At 50.2% G+C, this 16620-nt stretch overlaps 1 protein-coding gene across 9 annotated transcripts in view; it reads left to right on the top strand.

Annotated features, from left to right (window-relative positions):
• Positions 1-16620, top strand: part of FAM120A (family with sequence similarity 120 member A) — a 108744-nt gene that overhangs the window by 80413 nt on the left and 11711 nt on the right. For all 9 annotated transcript variants that reach the window (XR_011531525.1, XM_070590100.1, XM_070590099.1 and 6 more), the window contains exons 11-14: positions 3588-3837; positions 9246-9360; positions 14239-14448; positions 16331-16514. Coding sequence is in view for 8 of the 9 variants with exons in the window: in XM_070590100.1 (XP_070446201.1) it covers positions 3588-3837; positions 9246-9360; positions 14239-14448; positions 16331-16514 (759 nt within the window). In the remaining variant the exon portion in view is untranslated. The remainder of the gene's footprint in view (positions 1-3587; positions 3838-9245; positions 9361-14238; positions 14449-16330; positions 16515-16620) is intronic.

The raw sequence follows: 16620 nt of genomic DNA, 5'->3' as shown, positions 1-16620 counted from the left end.
CTGGATTGGCTCGGCGCTGGGATTCTCCTGTTCTGTCTTAACCAGGCAGCATGAGCACGTCTCCCCAGGACGGCGCCATCAGAGAAGGCCGCGTACCACACCGCTCTGGTCTGAGTCCCGGATGTGTGTGCTCAGGGTGTTCTCCTAATCCACTTGTCCCAGACCCCCCGTCCCAGTAATCCGCAGATAACCAGTGTTTTCTGCAGAAATGATAAGAGCCCAGATTACTTGCTATTAGCTGGCTATTTTGCATCTGCCCTTTCCCATGAACTGAAGTTCGGGGACTGAGCCCCATTCCTGGGCAGCAGCCACCTGGGAAGAAGCCCAGAGCTAGAGGAAGAGGAGGTGCCGTGCGCGCCCCAGCTGCCCGTGCTCGGAGCTTGAAGCTCAGAGGCTGCTGCATGTGAACCCGAAAGTGGGCTGTGCCCTGGAATTCGTTACTCTGTAAAACACCAATCTTGAATTAGTGAATCTAACCTGAGGAGCCTCCATGACATCAGTTGATCTCACGTAGTTGTAACTGTGTAGCAGGGCGCCAGGTGCCTCTGCTCCTCCGCAGCAGAGAGCTATCTTCGTGACTGGTCCCAGGCTCAGACTCCCCCACCTCGCCTGGGCAGTGGGGTTCAGCCCCTGAGCCTGGGTGCCACGTGCCTTGCTGTGTCCTGGCCCTGCCTGGTACACAGTAGGGGCTCAGTGAATACTTGCTAGTGACTGCCCAAGGTTCCACGGCTGTGAAGTGGTGGTGTACACAGAAGATCTCCAGATGTCTGGGTGTTTAAAACCAGACACACGCATGTGAAAAACAAAGCACGTCGGGAGCAGGTGGCCATGTGTTGCTGCACATTATTTTACCAGATGAAGATGTATTTTCTGAGTTAGATTTGATCTGTTCTTGTCATGAGTAGTGCAGACAGGCAACAGAAATGCTTAGAGCAGTGAGCAGGAGTTAACACACCGAGCTGCTTCTCAGCTTGGTGTCCCGCCCTGTCCTGTGCTCCTGGTGGGCACTGACTACATGTCCCTGCTCTAGGATCCGGGCAGTCATTTGTCTGGGCGTGGGAGTTCTTAAGCATCAGGTTGGTCCTGGGGCGTACAGCATCAGGCCAGGTAAACTCAGGGCACACTTGGGGCCTTCTGAGCCCCACCTAGTGTATAGGGCACTCCAGGCCACCCTCGGGGGGAACAGACCCAGCACCCCGACCTCACTCACCTCTGATGTACCTGGGAGCATGAAGTTGTACAGTCTGAGCATTCTGAACTTAAGAATGGAAGTCCTCCACCCAGAGTTTATTTCTAGAATGAAGAGCCTTGATAAAATGAAATGATTGGTAAAGATTATAAAGGAGAGGTGAGGACAGAGCTGATGAAAAGGAAAGAAAAGGAGGAAGATGAAGATTGACTTAGCAAGAACACCTAGCATGAGAAAACTCACCGAGTCCTGACACTATAGTGGAAGTGTTTGAAGATGCACTGAACTCGTACTCTGTGTTCGTGTGTGTGTGTGGTGGGTATGCACATGTGTGTGTAGTGGATGGGTGCGTGTGTGCATGTTGGGGGCGAAAAATGAGAGAACCTAGATTAACTGGTTCTACTACCAAAGATAAAGTCTAATCAGTTCTTTTAAATAAATCTTTGCCACCAAAATGAAGATGTTTCATAGAAAAAATAGATTTTTGCCCTTTTGGGCATGAAAATGAACTTTGTGGAGTAACATAATCAAAATGTAGCAATTGGTTAATGACTCATTTTGTAATCTCCCTTCCCCTGTTCTTCTGGGGCTGAGAGGGTGCCAGCCTCTGAGACTTTGGGGCAAGGCGGGGGTGGACGCTGCCTGAGGGAGGGAGGGCCCGTGGTGTGACGGCGCCTTCTGCGTGCAGCGCTGCGCGGAGCGGTGTGACTGCAGCCTGTGGCAGCTGGAGGGTGGACTGGATTGTGAGTCCAAGGACGGAGTCTGCTGGACCATGGGGACTTTGTGTGTTTCTGTTTGGCACCTAAAATTACTGATAAATACAAAGATGCATGTATTTATATGTACATGTATATCTCTGTTTTGACGTGGTAGACTTTAAACATTTTAAGTGTTTTAAATTTTCCTTGAACGTTTTAACACTGAGATACTCAAATGTAAATGAAAGGGATTTGCCAGTGACCAGGGTTACTCTGCTGGAGAACTGACTTCGGCAGCACCCAGTTCCAGCAGCCTACTCCTGGGAGGCGGGTCCCGCGAGTGACTGGTCACGGTGCCCCCCATGCGCACGTCCCCTGATTTGTCTGGGGTGGGCTGCGCTTTTCCTCTTGCTGACACAGGGTGTGTGTCCAGGTATCTGACCCTGGACATTCTTCAGGACATTTGAAGAGATGACTGTCTTGCCTGACCCTGTTTAGAGTTGGATAGAGCTAGAGATGAGCCAGTTAATCACTTCGCTTTGTCAGGATTTGGGTTCTTCCCAGCCTCTCAGCTGCCGTAGGTGTTATTTTAGGGAAAATGAGCCGAGGCGGGGAATGGTTATTTGGATGGAGTTGCCGTGTCGAAGGTCACATCAGAATCATGGTGCTGTCCCAGCTGTGTGCCATGCGAAGGCCGTGCCTGGTCCAGGGGGCTCGCAGGGCTCTGCTTCAATTCTGCTGTTTATTGACCAAAGCGAGCTAATTGTTACTTAGGAGATGCACACCCACCTTTTCCTACCAATTGCCTGTCAATTGTGGGCTCAGTGCGGTTGGGGAAGACTTGTCACACTTGTGTGCCTTGTCTTCATTGCCTTCCCCCATTGTAGTTTTCCCTTAATTCATTTGGAAATTTTGTGGGAAAATGTGAATGTCTGTGTGTTTGATAGTGGTAAAACAACTGTAGATAAAAGGTCACTGTTTTGTATTGTATCAACTTAGAACTTCTTGCTTTTTTGAGGTGAAATGGGGAATTTTATGCTTTGTCTTCAATCTTGCTGAACAGAATTACGGTATGCTGATGTCACTGGGGACTTCAAAACACAGAATCTTGCTTCTGCTTGCTGTCTTACTAGGCTTTTGGGGTCTCGCCACATTGTAGTTTGTCCTTGTTAATCTTTAAAACAGAGTTTAACAGTTACGTTTGTTAAAGTAAGAAGTCCTCAAGGAAAGTGGCTACCAAATGCAAATTATTTCTCAAATCTAACTAGTAAAAGTATTTATCTGTGTAGAAAAAGATTAGCCATCTAAATTGGATTTTCCATGGATTTCCACGATAATCACATGCTTCTATGAATTATACCAGTTGATATCACTAAGACTATTAACGGGTTTAAAATATTACAGCAAATTTTGTGTAGCATCCTTGACTTATGCATACTCGTTATGTGGGGAATCCAGTCATGATTTGATTGAGACCTGTGTTGGTGGCCTGACTAGAAATCTGAAGGAGCCACTGAAGTGCGCAGAGTCGAGAGCACAGTGTTCAGACGGGAGGATCGGTGCCCGGTGGCTTGCTCTCAAGGAGGCATTGCTACATGAGAGTGGCCTCTCGAGACTGTAGTTCCTAGAGCGTTTATTGTGTTGGGCTTCACGCCGTGGGATGGGCACAAATGGCGCTCCTCTGCTCTCTCTTCCTGTAGTCTCACCGGTGATCATTAAGGAGTGGGCAGCCTACAAAGGGAAGTCTCCTCAGACCCCGGAGCTGGTGGAAGCCCTCGCCTTCAGGGAGTGGACCTGCCCCAACCTGAAGAGGCTGTGGCTGGGGAAGGCCGTGGAGGACAAGAACCGCAGGATGCGGGCCTTCCTGGCCTGCATGAGGTCGGACACACCCGCCATGCTCAACCCGGCCAGTGTGCCCACCCATCTCACGGTGCTGTGCTGCGTCCTACGGTAGGTGTGCCTCTCGGAGACGCGTCTGTGTGACATCAGTGGGGGCTGTTCCGGATGAGGCATGCTGTCTTCGTCTCATGTTTACACCTGCTGTAGAAACGCAGGCCGTGTGAATGCCAGGTGGGTTTGAATTGATGCCATATGATGTGGTAACAGAGTAGGTATATTTGTGAATGTGTGTTTCATTTAAGTATCATAATGATTTTAAACAGTTTATCCTTTAAATTTTAAAGGTTTTGAAGGCTCTCTGGGGGCTATATCATACAATATATGGAATTGTTCTATGGAAGAACGTACTTTTCTTCCCCTCATTTATCTGATCACACGTCCACAGTATGGACTTGTGGCGGCTGTTTGATTTCTGTGGTTATAACCTGATGTGTCCTTGTTTGTTTGGTTGTTCACATTATCCCAGCTCGGGCCTTGGGAGCTTGTTCAGTGGGCTCCTGTGTCCTTTGTCCCCGCAGTGTGTCCTTTCTTTCTGGCACCATCAGAGGCCCAGGTTCATCCTGTGCTTCCCTGCCCTGCGCAGAACCCGTTATGTCTGAGGGGCCGGCTCCTCTCCTTGGAGAGAGGGATTGAAAACCCAGCTCTGGGCCCTGTGTGCTTCCAGGCCTTCTTGGCCAAGGGGCCCTGCGTGCCTGTCAGACACTGTTGGCATTTGGGAGATAAATTGAGTTGACATGCATACCTGAATCAGGTTCATTAGTTTCTTCAGGGTTTTTTTTTAACCAGTTTCAAACTTAGGAAAAATTTGCAAGTACAATACAAGGAGCTCTTTTCCCCCCAGATAAGTGAGTGTGATTTTCAAACAAACAAGAACACTTCCCTGTAGAACCACAGTATAGCCATGTGAGCATCACCACCATCAGGTCCCTGTTTCTTTTCTTTTCTTTTTTTTTTTTTGAGGAAGACTAACCCTGAGCTAATATCTGCTACCAATCCTCCTCATTTTTGCTGAGGAAGTCTGGCCCTGAGCTAACATCCGTGCCCATCTTCCTCTACTTTATACGCGGGATGCCTACCACAGCATGGCTTGACAAGTGGTGCCATGTCCACACCCGGGATCCGAACTGGTGAACCCTGGGCCACTGAAGTGGAATGTGCGAACTTAACTGCTGTGCCACTGGGCCGGCCCCCCCTGTTTTTGTCTTAACTTCAGGGTCCAGTTCAGACCTTCTCTTGGCCTTCAGAGGTGAAGTCTGGGGGTCCTTCAGCAGGCATGGCGGAGGGCACAGCTGCCCTCTGCTCTTCGTGGTCTCGTCTCGGCCGTGGGTCTGTACTCCGGCCACGTGGCCGAGGGGCTGTCTGCAGGCTTCTCCAGCGGGGCTGCTCTGTCCCCTTATAACTGATACAAGCTTCGTGGGAGGCACTTTGAGAGGGTGTAAACACTGCTGTCCTCAGAGTTCAGCGCATTTATGTTACGTGGACTTGCGGCTGTCTTCTTCAGTGGCTTGCAGTCCACTGCTGCCCTCACTTGATCTGGTGCTCGATTGTCAGCTCTGGGCTTCTGTGTCCTTCTGATGTGTCTCGTCATTCTGTGAGCACTTGCTCGCTTCCCTGCAGAGATGTCTGGCCTCACCAGAGATGCCCTTTCTCCCGCAGCCGTGGTTCCTGGTGGTGGGGCAGTCAGACACCAGGCTCTTCATAGCCGCTCGCTGCCCCTGGGCCCGTGCAGTGTGTCTGAGGGTACACAGATGCCTGTGTGCTCGACGACTTCTGGTGCCTCCAGCCTGCCCATCCTAGCTCTCCCTCTGCTGAAGACAGAGCCTGGGGCCCAGCTGCCCCCGGGCTCTCACTGCCTCTCACTGCCCCAGACCCAGCTGTTGCAGCCCCTGGGCTGGACCCCCTCTTCGGGCCCCTCACCCCCCTTGGGTCTTGCCTGCTCAACTCTGGACGAAGACAGAGCTCTAGTGGGGTGTGTGTTTCCTGCAGTTTCTTAAACTCATAACAGACTTTAAGGCCAGTGACTTATTTAGGAACCTTTCCTTAATTAAATGAGGTCGACTAAGTGAGCACAGTGTGGCAGTTTCTCATCTTTAGCTCCAGTGAGGATTAACTAGTGGGAAAGACAATTTCTTTTTTTTTGGTTTTAGAATCTTATGTTTCCTCTAATGCAAAATTCATTTACAGGCCCGGTTTTATCAATAAAAATCTTATATTAGCCAAAAATTTAAGATTAAGACTTTGGGTGCTCTGAGATCCAATTAGCAGTAATAAATTTGGCTACTTTGTTTTTCTTTCTCTCAAGTTTAAAATGATGTGTGGCTTTGAATCTAGTGGGGCAGCTGACTGTCCTCCTTGAACCTGACCCACAGCTTCCGCCAAGCCTGAATGAAGACGTGGTGCTGCCCTGAGGCTCGTGTAGCTGCCCTCGGACGAGGTGGCCCTGCATTAGTGTGGGAGGAGCCACTGTTGTGTTGGTGGGAGCGAGGCACTGAAGTCGTTTCATTCTCCCTGAGACGGTGGTACCTTCACGTCTTATCTGTCTGTGCTCTTGCGTCGTGGGGCGCTGCACGCCCGAGGTTCACAGACGGGGCTGCTAGGTGGCCCTGCTGTCCTCTTCGCTTGCCTCAGTCCTCGCGCCCCTTCCTCAGCCATTACTCCAGAAACAGCTCTGCCTGTTTTAGGTCCCTTCGTAAAGTCTTCCCAGATTTTACAATTGTCCTGGTCCTCGTTTTTAAGACAATCTTTATTGATTTTTTCTGGTGGTTTATAAAAAAACGTACTTATTTTAGAGCTTGAAAGATTAGTAAATATGACCAGCAGTCTCAGGAACTGGGAAGGGTTCGTGTTGGAGTGAGCCTTGGCCTTTGCTTGTCTCTGTGGTGTCGAGCAGCTGTGGGGAGCACAGTGCAGGCCCCCGGTGTGCAGGTGGAGGCCAGATGACGTGGTTGGTCGTGACGAGACTGTCGTGTGTGCAGGGTGGGCGCATGGGGCCAGGGAGCTTCTCACTTGGAGACACGCAGCTTCAGATCCTGAGAGGAGCTCGCTGGGGAGATGAGGCAGAGCAGCTGTGGGGACGAGTCCAAGGATCTGGGGCCGGGACACAGGCTGGTCCACTTGCTTCCATTGAGAGAATCCGTTCTGCCTGCTGCATTTTGGGCCATGGGACAAGCAGGTGAAGGAAGACAGCCTGCGCGGCCTCTGTTTGATTGATGGGCATCACCTACTAAGAATGTGGGGACGGGCTGAATAGGAGGTTTGTAGTTTCAGGGTCAAGAGTGGAGGGCACGGCAGGGGCCTGGCAAGGTCGAGCAGGGAGTTGGTGCCTGCCTCTGAGGGCCTACCGAGGGTGACTGGGGCGGGGCTGGCAGCCCAGTGGTCTTTTCTGGAGAAGTTGCAACCTGTGATGGGAGAGGGTCTGCTGAGGTCAAGTGGCCCTGCTGGAGGTCAAGTGCGTGACCCTGGGCCTTGATGGCTCGGGCAGGGCAGGGTCAACCATCTCAAGGCCAGGCTGTCATCCACAAAGACTTCTCCCTTTCTTTAATCTTTTTTGGTTTTTTTGCATAATTTCAAACTTGAAGAAATTGTAAGGTTAGTACAAAGAGTTGGTGACTGTTCCTCATCACCCAGGTTCCCCACACGTTAACGGTTTTTTGGGGTTTTTTTTTTGGGTGAGGAAGATTGACCCTCTGCTAACATCTGTTGCCAATCTTGCTTTTTTTTTTCCTCTCCAAAGCCCCCGTACCTAGTCGTATATCCTAGTTGCAAGTCCTTCTAGTTCTTCTATGTGGGATGCTGCCACAGCATGGCTTGGTGAACAGTGTGTAGGTTGGCGTCCAGGATCTGAACCAGCAAAACCCTGGGCCGCTGAAGCAGAGCGTGTGAACTTAGCCACTTGGCCACGGGGCTGGCCCGACATGTGAACATTCTACATGCGGCGTTCTCCTCTTCTCTCCACGGGTCTGTGTGTTTGTTCTCAGTCCCTTGACCCGAGGTTGTGGTGCAATGCCCTTTGCCCTTGAGCTCTTCAGTGTGTGTCTCTTGGAAAACAAGGATGTTATCAAAATCAGAAAGATGATGCTGATGCACCTCACCTACAGGTCTCACTCGCATTCTGCCGGTTGTCCCAGTACTGTCTTTTATTTGCAACAGAGTCTTGGCTTGTGCTGTGTTCAGCTGATGTGTCCCCTCAGCCCGGCTCCCTGTCTCCCTTCAGCTGGACGTCTGTAGAGGGAGCACTGTCTGCTGCAGACCAGGGCTCTGCCGATAGTCCCTTGTGAACGGACGGCTGCGGCCGCCCCAGGACATCGTGGTCAGCCCCTGGGTGCAGTTTGTCAGCCTCTGCATAGACTCTGTCTCAGTCTAGATTTGTCCATGTTCCTTCACGGTTGGAGTCCGTTTCTGTGTTTGTGGCAGGCACACCCAGCGGGGAGGTAGCGGTCTCCTTGAGGTTTCTCTCATGAACTCAGAACCCACACATTACTTAGTGCCCAGTATGACCTTACAACAGCAGTCAGGAGGGCAGGGGAAGACGCAGCCACGTCTCCAGAACCCGCACCGTGGAGACCGCAAGGGGCCAGATCTGAGTGGAGGTTCCAAGGAGGGTGGAGCCTTCCCGGGGTGAGGCCGGGAAAGACAGACGAGGCCCTTATCCCAGAGCTCACATTCTCCTGACGAGACAGACTGTGTGCCCAGCTTCCCTGCTTCTGAAGGGCAGTGAGAGGAGGAGCGATACGGGAGACCACAGACACCCTCACACCTCTGTGCTAGGAAACTTGAGGCCTGGGGAGAAGGCATGGGAAAGGCTGTCTGGAGAAGACTGAGCAACGTGGAAGAGATTGAAAACAGTCAGTGCTCAGAGGGGAGCAGCGTGCACAGAGGAGCTGGGCACAGGGAGCGTCAGCTGCCCTCACCTTGCTCCTGACTGCCGTGCCCTCGGGGTGGGCTAGCAAGGGAGCTGCGTTTTATGGTATTTCACCGTTGTGTTTATGTATGCGCCTCTCTTTGTGTACACACTCCCTGCTCTCTCTGCCTCCAGAAAGGCTCTGCCAGGACTCACAGGGAGAAGGAGGGAGAAGGTAACTGCTAAAATGTAAATAGAAAGCCAGCTGGAGAAATAGCAGGTACTCTAACTGAGTACTAGAGTCTCTGCTGCCAGGAAAACCAGGAAAGGTCTTGAGAAGACCAGGCGTCCCCAGGATGGTCTTTTTTCCAAGTCACGGTTTGTAAAGGAGTGCCTGGCCTGGGCTGGTGGAGGGCTAGCGCTTCACGGGTTTGTAGGATGAAGAAGCCATGTCATTTGTAGTTGCATCCTCCAGGGAAAATAGGAAAGCTGGGTAAGAAATCCATGCAGGCCCCTCAGCTTGTGTCACCTGAGTCTCCCTAGAACCTGAATGCCAGGTTGTGTGTGTGACTGCTGACCGCTCATCCTGACCCCAGACCCTCTCTCTTCCCCGCTGTAGGTACATGGTGCAGTGGCCCGGAGCACGGATACTGCGTCGCCAGGAGCTGGATGCCTTCCTGGCCCAGGCATTGTCCCCCAAACTCTACGAGCCTGATCAGCTGCAGGAGCTCAAAGTAAGGGTCAGCCTCAGTCCTTGGCGTGGGGGTCCGGGAGACACAGCTGGCCGCACTGGGCAGCACGCTGCTGGTGTGAGCTTGGGAGCCTTCCCGCTCGTGGAAATGGTCGAGTCTGCTCTTGTCCGATAAGGACTTTCCCTTGTTTACCTGTGGGTGTTCATTCTTGTTTTCACATCAGGAGGTAAATTGGCTTTTATTTCAGGTGGGATCCCAGACCCCGGGAGGGCTTGGTCTCAAAGATTTCCTAACATCTGGCCAGGATTCTTTTCCTTATTTCGTCCTGTTGTTCCTAATTGCCACACTCGTTTTCTCTGAAAAGGAGTCTTTGCCCTCCTGGTGTTGTAAGTCCCTTTAGAAACCACTTGAGGACGACGTGCACCTCCTCCGGTCCTCGTCGCATTTACATCGTGTCCTCTGACTCCTGTCCACTAGCTCCCTGTGTTCTTCCATGGTTTTGACAAGTTAATTTCTCCACGTTTCACCTGATTTCTGGTGTGCTCGTCTGCTCACTGCACGTGGATCAGTCACTGTGTTCGCATGGCTGTACTTGCTTTCTAATTTCTACACTAAATTTTAGAAAGTTTAAGACTTTTCAGAGGTAGCTAAATTAGTGGATCTGCCTTTTCTTTTTAATGTACAGGGTTTTGGTTTTTTCTTTGCCATTGGTTATTTATTTGTTTATTTTTTTACAAAATTTAATTTGTAATCCAGTAATCTCTTTTGACAAAATCGCCTTCACTTTTAGATCTTTTTGCCCTTCCTGACAAAGGCGTGCTTTCCCTGCAGAGGAGTTTCAGGCTCACTTTACAGATTTTCAGTATTCTACAGTTGGGGCTCAATAAATTTCTGGTTTCCGCCAAATTATCGAGTTAAATTCAGTAATTTAGTGTTGAGTGACCCTCAACTGTGCAGAGCCCATGTCATTTGTGGTCACCTTAGGCTTTTGATGACTTTGAAACAAGCTAAATAAGACAACAAAACTTAGGAGAATTCACCTCAAATTGTATTCTTTACTTTGTAGATTAAGCTTTTCTGTTTGTTAGATGGAAATTATTGTTACTTTTAATGGTTTTGAATCTAAGTTTCCGTTGTGGAATGTTTGGCTGGGGTCCCTGGGCGAGGCCCCCCTCCCCTGTCCTGGGCTGGTGGTGCCATCACCGCCTCGTCCCCACATGTGCTCAGGGGTGTTGGAAGTACTGTTGCTGCAGTGTGGTGCCACCCCTCTACCTCTGCTTCCTGTTTCTCTTATTTAGATTATTACATCAGTATTGACATCCCAGTTCTGAAAATCAGACCGCCAGGTATCAGGTATGCCCACCAAGCCTGTTCACCATCAAGTTGCTTTACTCAGAGTTCATCTTCTCTCCCATATCCTTTTCATTTTTGGATCAGCACAGAGGATATAACTTTGAAAGACAGTCCCACTGTAAGCTTTCATTTTGGTTCTTTTGAGGTCTTAGCGCTTTCATGGTTTCCCCTGATCCGTATCTACAGCAGGCGTTCCCAGAGCCGTGTTTAGAAAGGCCCGTGTCATGTGCAGTGACTTCAGGCTCGCCACGTGCCTCTGGCTCTTGCTGGTCTGAGGGTCTGCGTTCCCTTCACCAAGGACAGCCTGCACCCTCAGGGCTCCATTCACGAGCAGCATAGATCCCGAAAGAGCTGGAAGGGAACACAACAGCATTCGTTCGGGGGAAAGGTAGTTGTTTTTTTTAAGATGAAAGATCCTCTCAGCTATCAGATTGAGAATCATCAATTAAATGCTATACAAATCCCTGTGCAGAGCTGAGGGTCCCAAAATTCAGTGATAGAAAAGTGAATTTTAAAATTGCGTTTTCATTTAACCATAAAGTTGTTTTGCTATATCAAAAGCAATGACGGAGCTTTTCTGTGAGCTACCATCTCACTGTTGAGGATATAGTCAACTCTTGATTTCTGCTGCTGTTCCGGGGCCGGGACCCAGGGCCTGGATTGCCCAGACAGTTTTTCTTCTCCCATTTTTGTCCCCTATGTGCTTTGAGAATAACGTAGAGAAGAGAAAGAAAAGACCCAATTCTGACAGCGTGGCCTCTTGTTGGCTTTTCTGATGGGAGGTGTGGTGGGAAAAGATGTTGAAACCGTTAGCTAAAGTGACTTGTAAGGTTTGTCTCAACTGCCTGCCGTGGCCATGAATGTTCAGTGTCCAGCGTGGCTCCAGGACCCTGACGGTGGCTGATGGCCCTCACTTTTCCCTGGTGTATTTCTGAGGCACTGCTGCTGAGTCCTGCGTGAATGTCAGTGCTGACTGGGTGTGGAGGAGGGCGTGCCTCTGCACAGACTGACCTCCGTCTAGTTTCTTTCTCTCTTGCTTGTGACGTCGCTGTACCTGCCTTAGATTCTCTTAACAGTTTCACGTGCCAGGTGCACAGTATGAAAGATTGAAAATGGACAGCTTTAAAGACAGTTTTGGGGCGTGCAGCATGTCTGTGAAACCTGAAGGGGTTATGTTGCAAATCGGGAAATAGGACAGATTAAAGTAGGATTCTGTTAGGAGTTGGACAAAGTCACTTCCCTGGGATTTGCTTCTTGAGCTAATTGGCCTGAGATTAAATTCCATATTCCTGTTTCCTAAAAAGTCAGAAAGTGTTGTCACTGTTTTCTCTAGTTGAGGAACTTTGGATAATGTTGAATATTTTATCTTACTTGGTATAAGAGAATGAGGTTGGAATGTGAATAATGCAGCCAGTTCTATCATCAAGTTCAGGTTCTGGCGCTGCCAGTGACCGGTTTTGTGGCCTTAAGGTCTCTGTGGCTTGGTTTCTCCATGTATCAGACGGAGTACTAAGAGCAACTCCTGTGTATGCGGTGGCTGAGATGTAACGGAGATGATCCATGTGAAAATCCAGAGTGGCATCTGATATATATTTATTGTCACCCATAAATATTAGGTAGTATTATTTTTATAATTAACATTTAGGGAAAGAATATAAATATATCAACTAACAGCGAGGCCCTTTAACATAAATATACGTGTGTGGATGAGGTAGACATCAGCCCGCCAGGAGCCCTCGTTTTCATGGTCGTGCTTCTGTGCTCCACACACCTGCTGTCGTTGCCTAACCTTAGCGCTCACATGGCCGTCTGCCGGAGTGCTTTTGAGCAGGATTAGTCAAGTCAGGGTTTGGATGTGGATGCGACCAATACCAGCAGGGACCAAGAAATGGCAGCAGCTTCGAGCTTCCCCAGAAGGGCGCTGCTGACACCTGTGATGTGTTCGGGTGGCAGAGCAGATATCTGCAGAGCAGCTTAAGCACCGCCATTACCGTACCCCCCCCCCCCCCCCCCCCCCGCCTTGGCCAGGTCCTCCCGCCTCTGGCCCCGGAGGCTGAGGGCTGGCAGGAGAGAGCGACTGGAGGCTGGTGGCCGTCGTCCTCGCGGAGGGGCTGAGGCCACGTGTCTACACGGGCAGCCTGAGCTCAGGCTGGCGTCGCTGCGGTGCCACTCCCGCAGCATCAGCATTCCAGGAGGAGACGTTCCCTCCTTCTGCCTTGAGACTCAGAGGAGAAGGGCTTCCACGTCTGTGCAGCACGGGCGGTGGGGCCTGCAGGGATCAGTCAGTCGGGCGAATGTTTCCTGTTTCCACCCTCTCTTTTCCTCTTTCTGCTCATAGATGTAAAATGCATCCAATTCCGTCACCCCCAGCCCCACCTGCCCTTACCTGAACATGTTTAGCTCCTCTCTCAACACTGTGGAGAAGCAGGAATCTGCGGGGTGGGCTGGGAGGGGTGGACAGACTTCTAGGTTGGGGAAGTTCTGAACTGCACTGACTTAAAAATAACAAAAGAGGTTGGAAAACACAGTGTTAGCTGATAATGGGGGAATGTTGACACTCACAGCACAAAACAGCAGATAATCGTGAACTCATTATTATTGGCATTGGAATGATCTTTTTTCTCTTTAATGAAAAGCCAGTTTACCTGCACAGTTATGCACTGCTTAGGTTGGTACCCCATGCAGACTGCATTCTTGAGACGCCATCACCTTAGGAAATAAGTGTGCAGGGTGGGAAGACAGCTAAGACCCAGTCCCGGACGATCCACAGCGAGGCCCTTCACAGACAGATAATCAAGAGTTGACTGCATCTGTCAGTGTGTATCTCGTCCTGCGCATCGGGTGTAGAAGAGTGGGCTGCGTGTACGAAGGAAGGCAGGCAGGCCCAGCACTGCTGACCGGGCAAGAGGAACGAGGTTCCGATAGTCTGCATGGTCCAGATACAATGTTTTTGTTGTTGTGTTCTTTCATTTATAAGCTATCCATTTCTCCTAAAGCATTTTGACAGTCTCATTAATAAGTTGCTATATAAACATTAACACATAAGATAATGTGGACGTAAAGTACAAGCTTTAGAGTGAAGTTATACCAAGTAATGTTTTAAGACAACTACTCGGAAAATGTAGAATCTTAATAGATTGTTCCTTTTACATCCTTTCTGTTAATCTGTTCCCAGTGTATAGAATCTGAAGTGTAAAATTTTATTTCACAAATGAATTGTGGGGTTGTTAACTGTTAGGGAGACCATTAATAATTTGTTACTTTGTCACGTGTCCACCTTAAATACAGTATTCCTTTACAGTTGTATAATGCTTTACAAATTCCAAATTGAAATATTTCATTATGTTTATAAAACAGTCTCTTAAATTTAAACTTGTTAAATAACATAGAAAGTGTTTCTGTTCAGACAGGCCAGTGCTAGGTCCCTGTGAGGTAATGATGGGTGTGTTGAGGGGGCGATGGTTGGGGGGTGTCCTTGTTAACCCTGGAGAGTTGTAGTCAGATGTTGCAAAGAATCGGATCCTGTAGTGTTCTTACTGCATAGAAATCACTCTTTTCCGTTTTAAGATTGAGAACCTCGACCCCCGAGGCATTCAGCTGTCGGCTCTCTTCATGAGTGGTGTGGACATGGCCCTGTTTGCCAACGACGCTTGTGGCCAGCCAGTGCCCTGGGAACACTGCTGTCCTTGGATGTATTTTGATGGGAAGCTCTTTCAGTCTAAACTGCTCAAAGCAAGCCGGGAAAAGACCCCACTCATCGACCTCTGTGATGGTCAGGTCAGTTGTGGGAACACAAGCTGTGGCGGGCGGGGAGGGGCAGGTGGCCGCCTCCAGCTGGAATGAAGGCATGCTCACTGGCTGACCTGTCGTCTTTCGTGCGGGGTTGGTAATGAGCCTGCGTGACAGGGATTCTGATTCAGGCTGGGCCCAGCACAGCGTTTGAGTGTCAGCTTGTTGCCAACGTGAGCCCAGGTGCACGGGTATTGTACACTTGATTCTCATTGTTCACAGTACTCATATTCTGTAAACTCGCCTTGGATGCTGAATTACCAAATCCTGAACCGCTGCTCCCAGGGAGAATGCGGGGTCACGTTCCTGTGGGCCTCTGGTTGCAGCATCTTCCTCCACCACTCGGGACATAACTTTGTTTTAAGTGTGTTTCTGTTTAAAGACGTCTTTATATGTATGTGAATGCACTGACACTGACCTCAGGGCCGGTGGCCTTGACTCTGACTCAGCCTGAACGAGCTCGTCTCCCTAGGGCATGGTGCAGCCTGGCCTTGGGAACACCAACCAGTACTCGGCGGTGCGTTTGGGGCTGCTTCCAACAGCACAGCCACCCACGGGAACAGAAGCCTGCACCACCTAGACAGAGAGCAGGACACCTGTTCACAGTGTAGCAGCTGAAGCGAGAAGGCGGAGGTTGCCTTCTCCCCGGCAGCTCAGCGTCCCCCGTCACATGTCTGTGAATGACCACGAGATGCTGCCGGTGTTGATGTGGGTTACAAACAGGTTTTAGCGAGTAGGCGAATTTGCATATTGGGACTCATGAATAACGAGGATCAAGTGTACTTTTGTGTGTCTGTGTGTGAGGAAGACTGGCCCTGAGCTAACATCCGTGTCCATCTTCCTCTATTATATGTGGGATGCCTGCCACAGCGTGGCTCAATGAGCGGCGCCATGTCTGCACCCAGGATCCGAATCCACAAACCCTGGGCTGCTGACATGGAGTGCACAAACTTAACCACTACACCATGGAGCTGGCCCCTTTGAGTGTGCTTTTTAAAATCCTAATTTAAAAATAAAGTGAAGGAGATTGTCTTAAAGAGGCTCACGGTGCTCCAGGCTTTTAACCCTTAGGCTACAGAGCACACGCTGTCCCCGTGCCACCGTGGCTCTCAGTTGAGCTCCGTCTGAGGACAGATGGACGCGGGAGCAGATTGTTAGAGTCTCTGGTTAAAGGTTGGTTGTTGGTCTGTGTATTTGTGTGCATATTAACAAAGTCTCCACAGTTGAATGTTTTAGATGTTTTTCACAGTGGTGTTTGACACACATGAGTTGTGCTGTCCACAGTTGTACAGCTACGTTGTTCCATGCTGTGACTGACGTGAAGCCACCAAACAGTCCCCTCACACGCAGCCTCGCAGACGGGGCTCCGGGCTTCCCGTCAGCAGCGCCTGTCCCTTGGCTCGGTTCCCTCTCTGTACGATGCAGTCGCTGCTGACCTAATGCTCAGTGATAGGAAAGTCGGCTCTCAGGGTGAGCTGGGCCTTGTCTGCCCTCCCTGCGCGCACTAGCGGAAGGGAGGCTGCCGGTGTCATCTGTCCAGGCAGAAGTATTGGTGTCGAGAACCAAATTGTTTCAGTTAATAACTTTTATAGAATGGTTCTCACCGAAGATAGGCTGGGAAAGTCAGAATTTAAGTTCATGTTTGTTGATGAGATTAAGAGGTGTCTGTTAATTTTTTTGCATTTTTGGTTTTTTTGGTCATGTTTGCATTCTGCGAACCAGTGTTGCTGAGCAGATTGTGACTATTACTTATGGGTAAAGAAGTTGACACGGCCCAAAGCAGTTTGTGTATCTTGTTTCTCTTCTATTCGTTCGAATTCAATGGAAACCTTGTGAATCAAGTTCTCACCTGCCGGTCCTTGACTTGCAGGCCGAGCAAGCTGCCAAGGTAGAGAAGATGCGGCAGAGCATCCTGGAAGGGCTGAGCTTCTCCCGGCAGAGCCACCCCCTCCCCTTCCCACCACCTGCGGCGCTGCCCTTCTACCCCGCCTCCGTGTACCCGCGGCACTTGGGGCCCGTCCCCCCAGCTCCAGGCCGAGGGCGGGGCTTTGCAGGTGAGTGTGTCCCCCACTCCCTAGGGTAGGGGCACGCACGCAGTGGGTAGCCTTCTCGTGGGGCTGGCCTGCTGTGTTGAGCTCTTGTAATGGATTGTCAGCTTAG

This window comes from Equus przewalskii, chromosome 22 (genome assembly GCF_037783145.1).
Source record: "Equus przewalskii isolate Varuska chromosome 22, EquPr2, whole genome shotgun sequence".
In the NCBI taxonomy this organism is placed as follows: Eukaryota; Metazoa; Chordata; class Mammalia; order Perissodactyla; family Equidae; genus Equus; species Equus przewalskii.
Note: the sequence above shows the minus strand (reverse complement) of the source record. Positions and strands in the feature narration are given on the sequence as shown.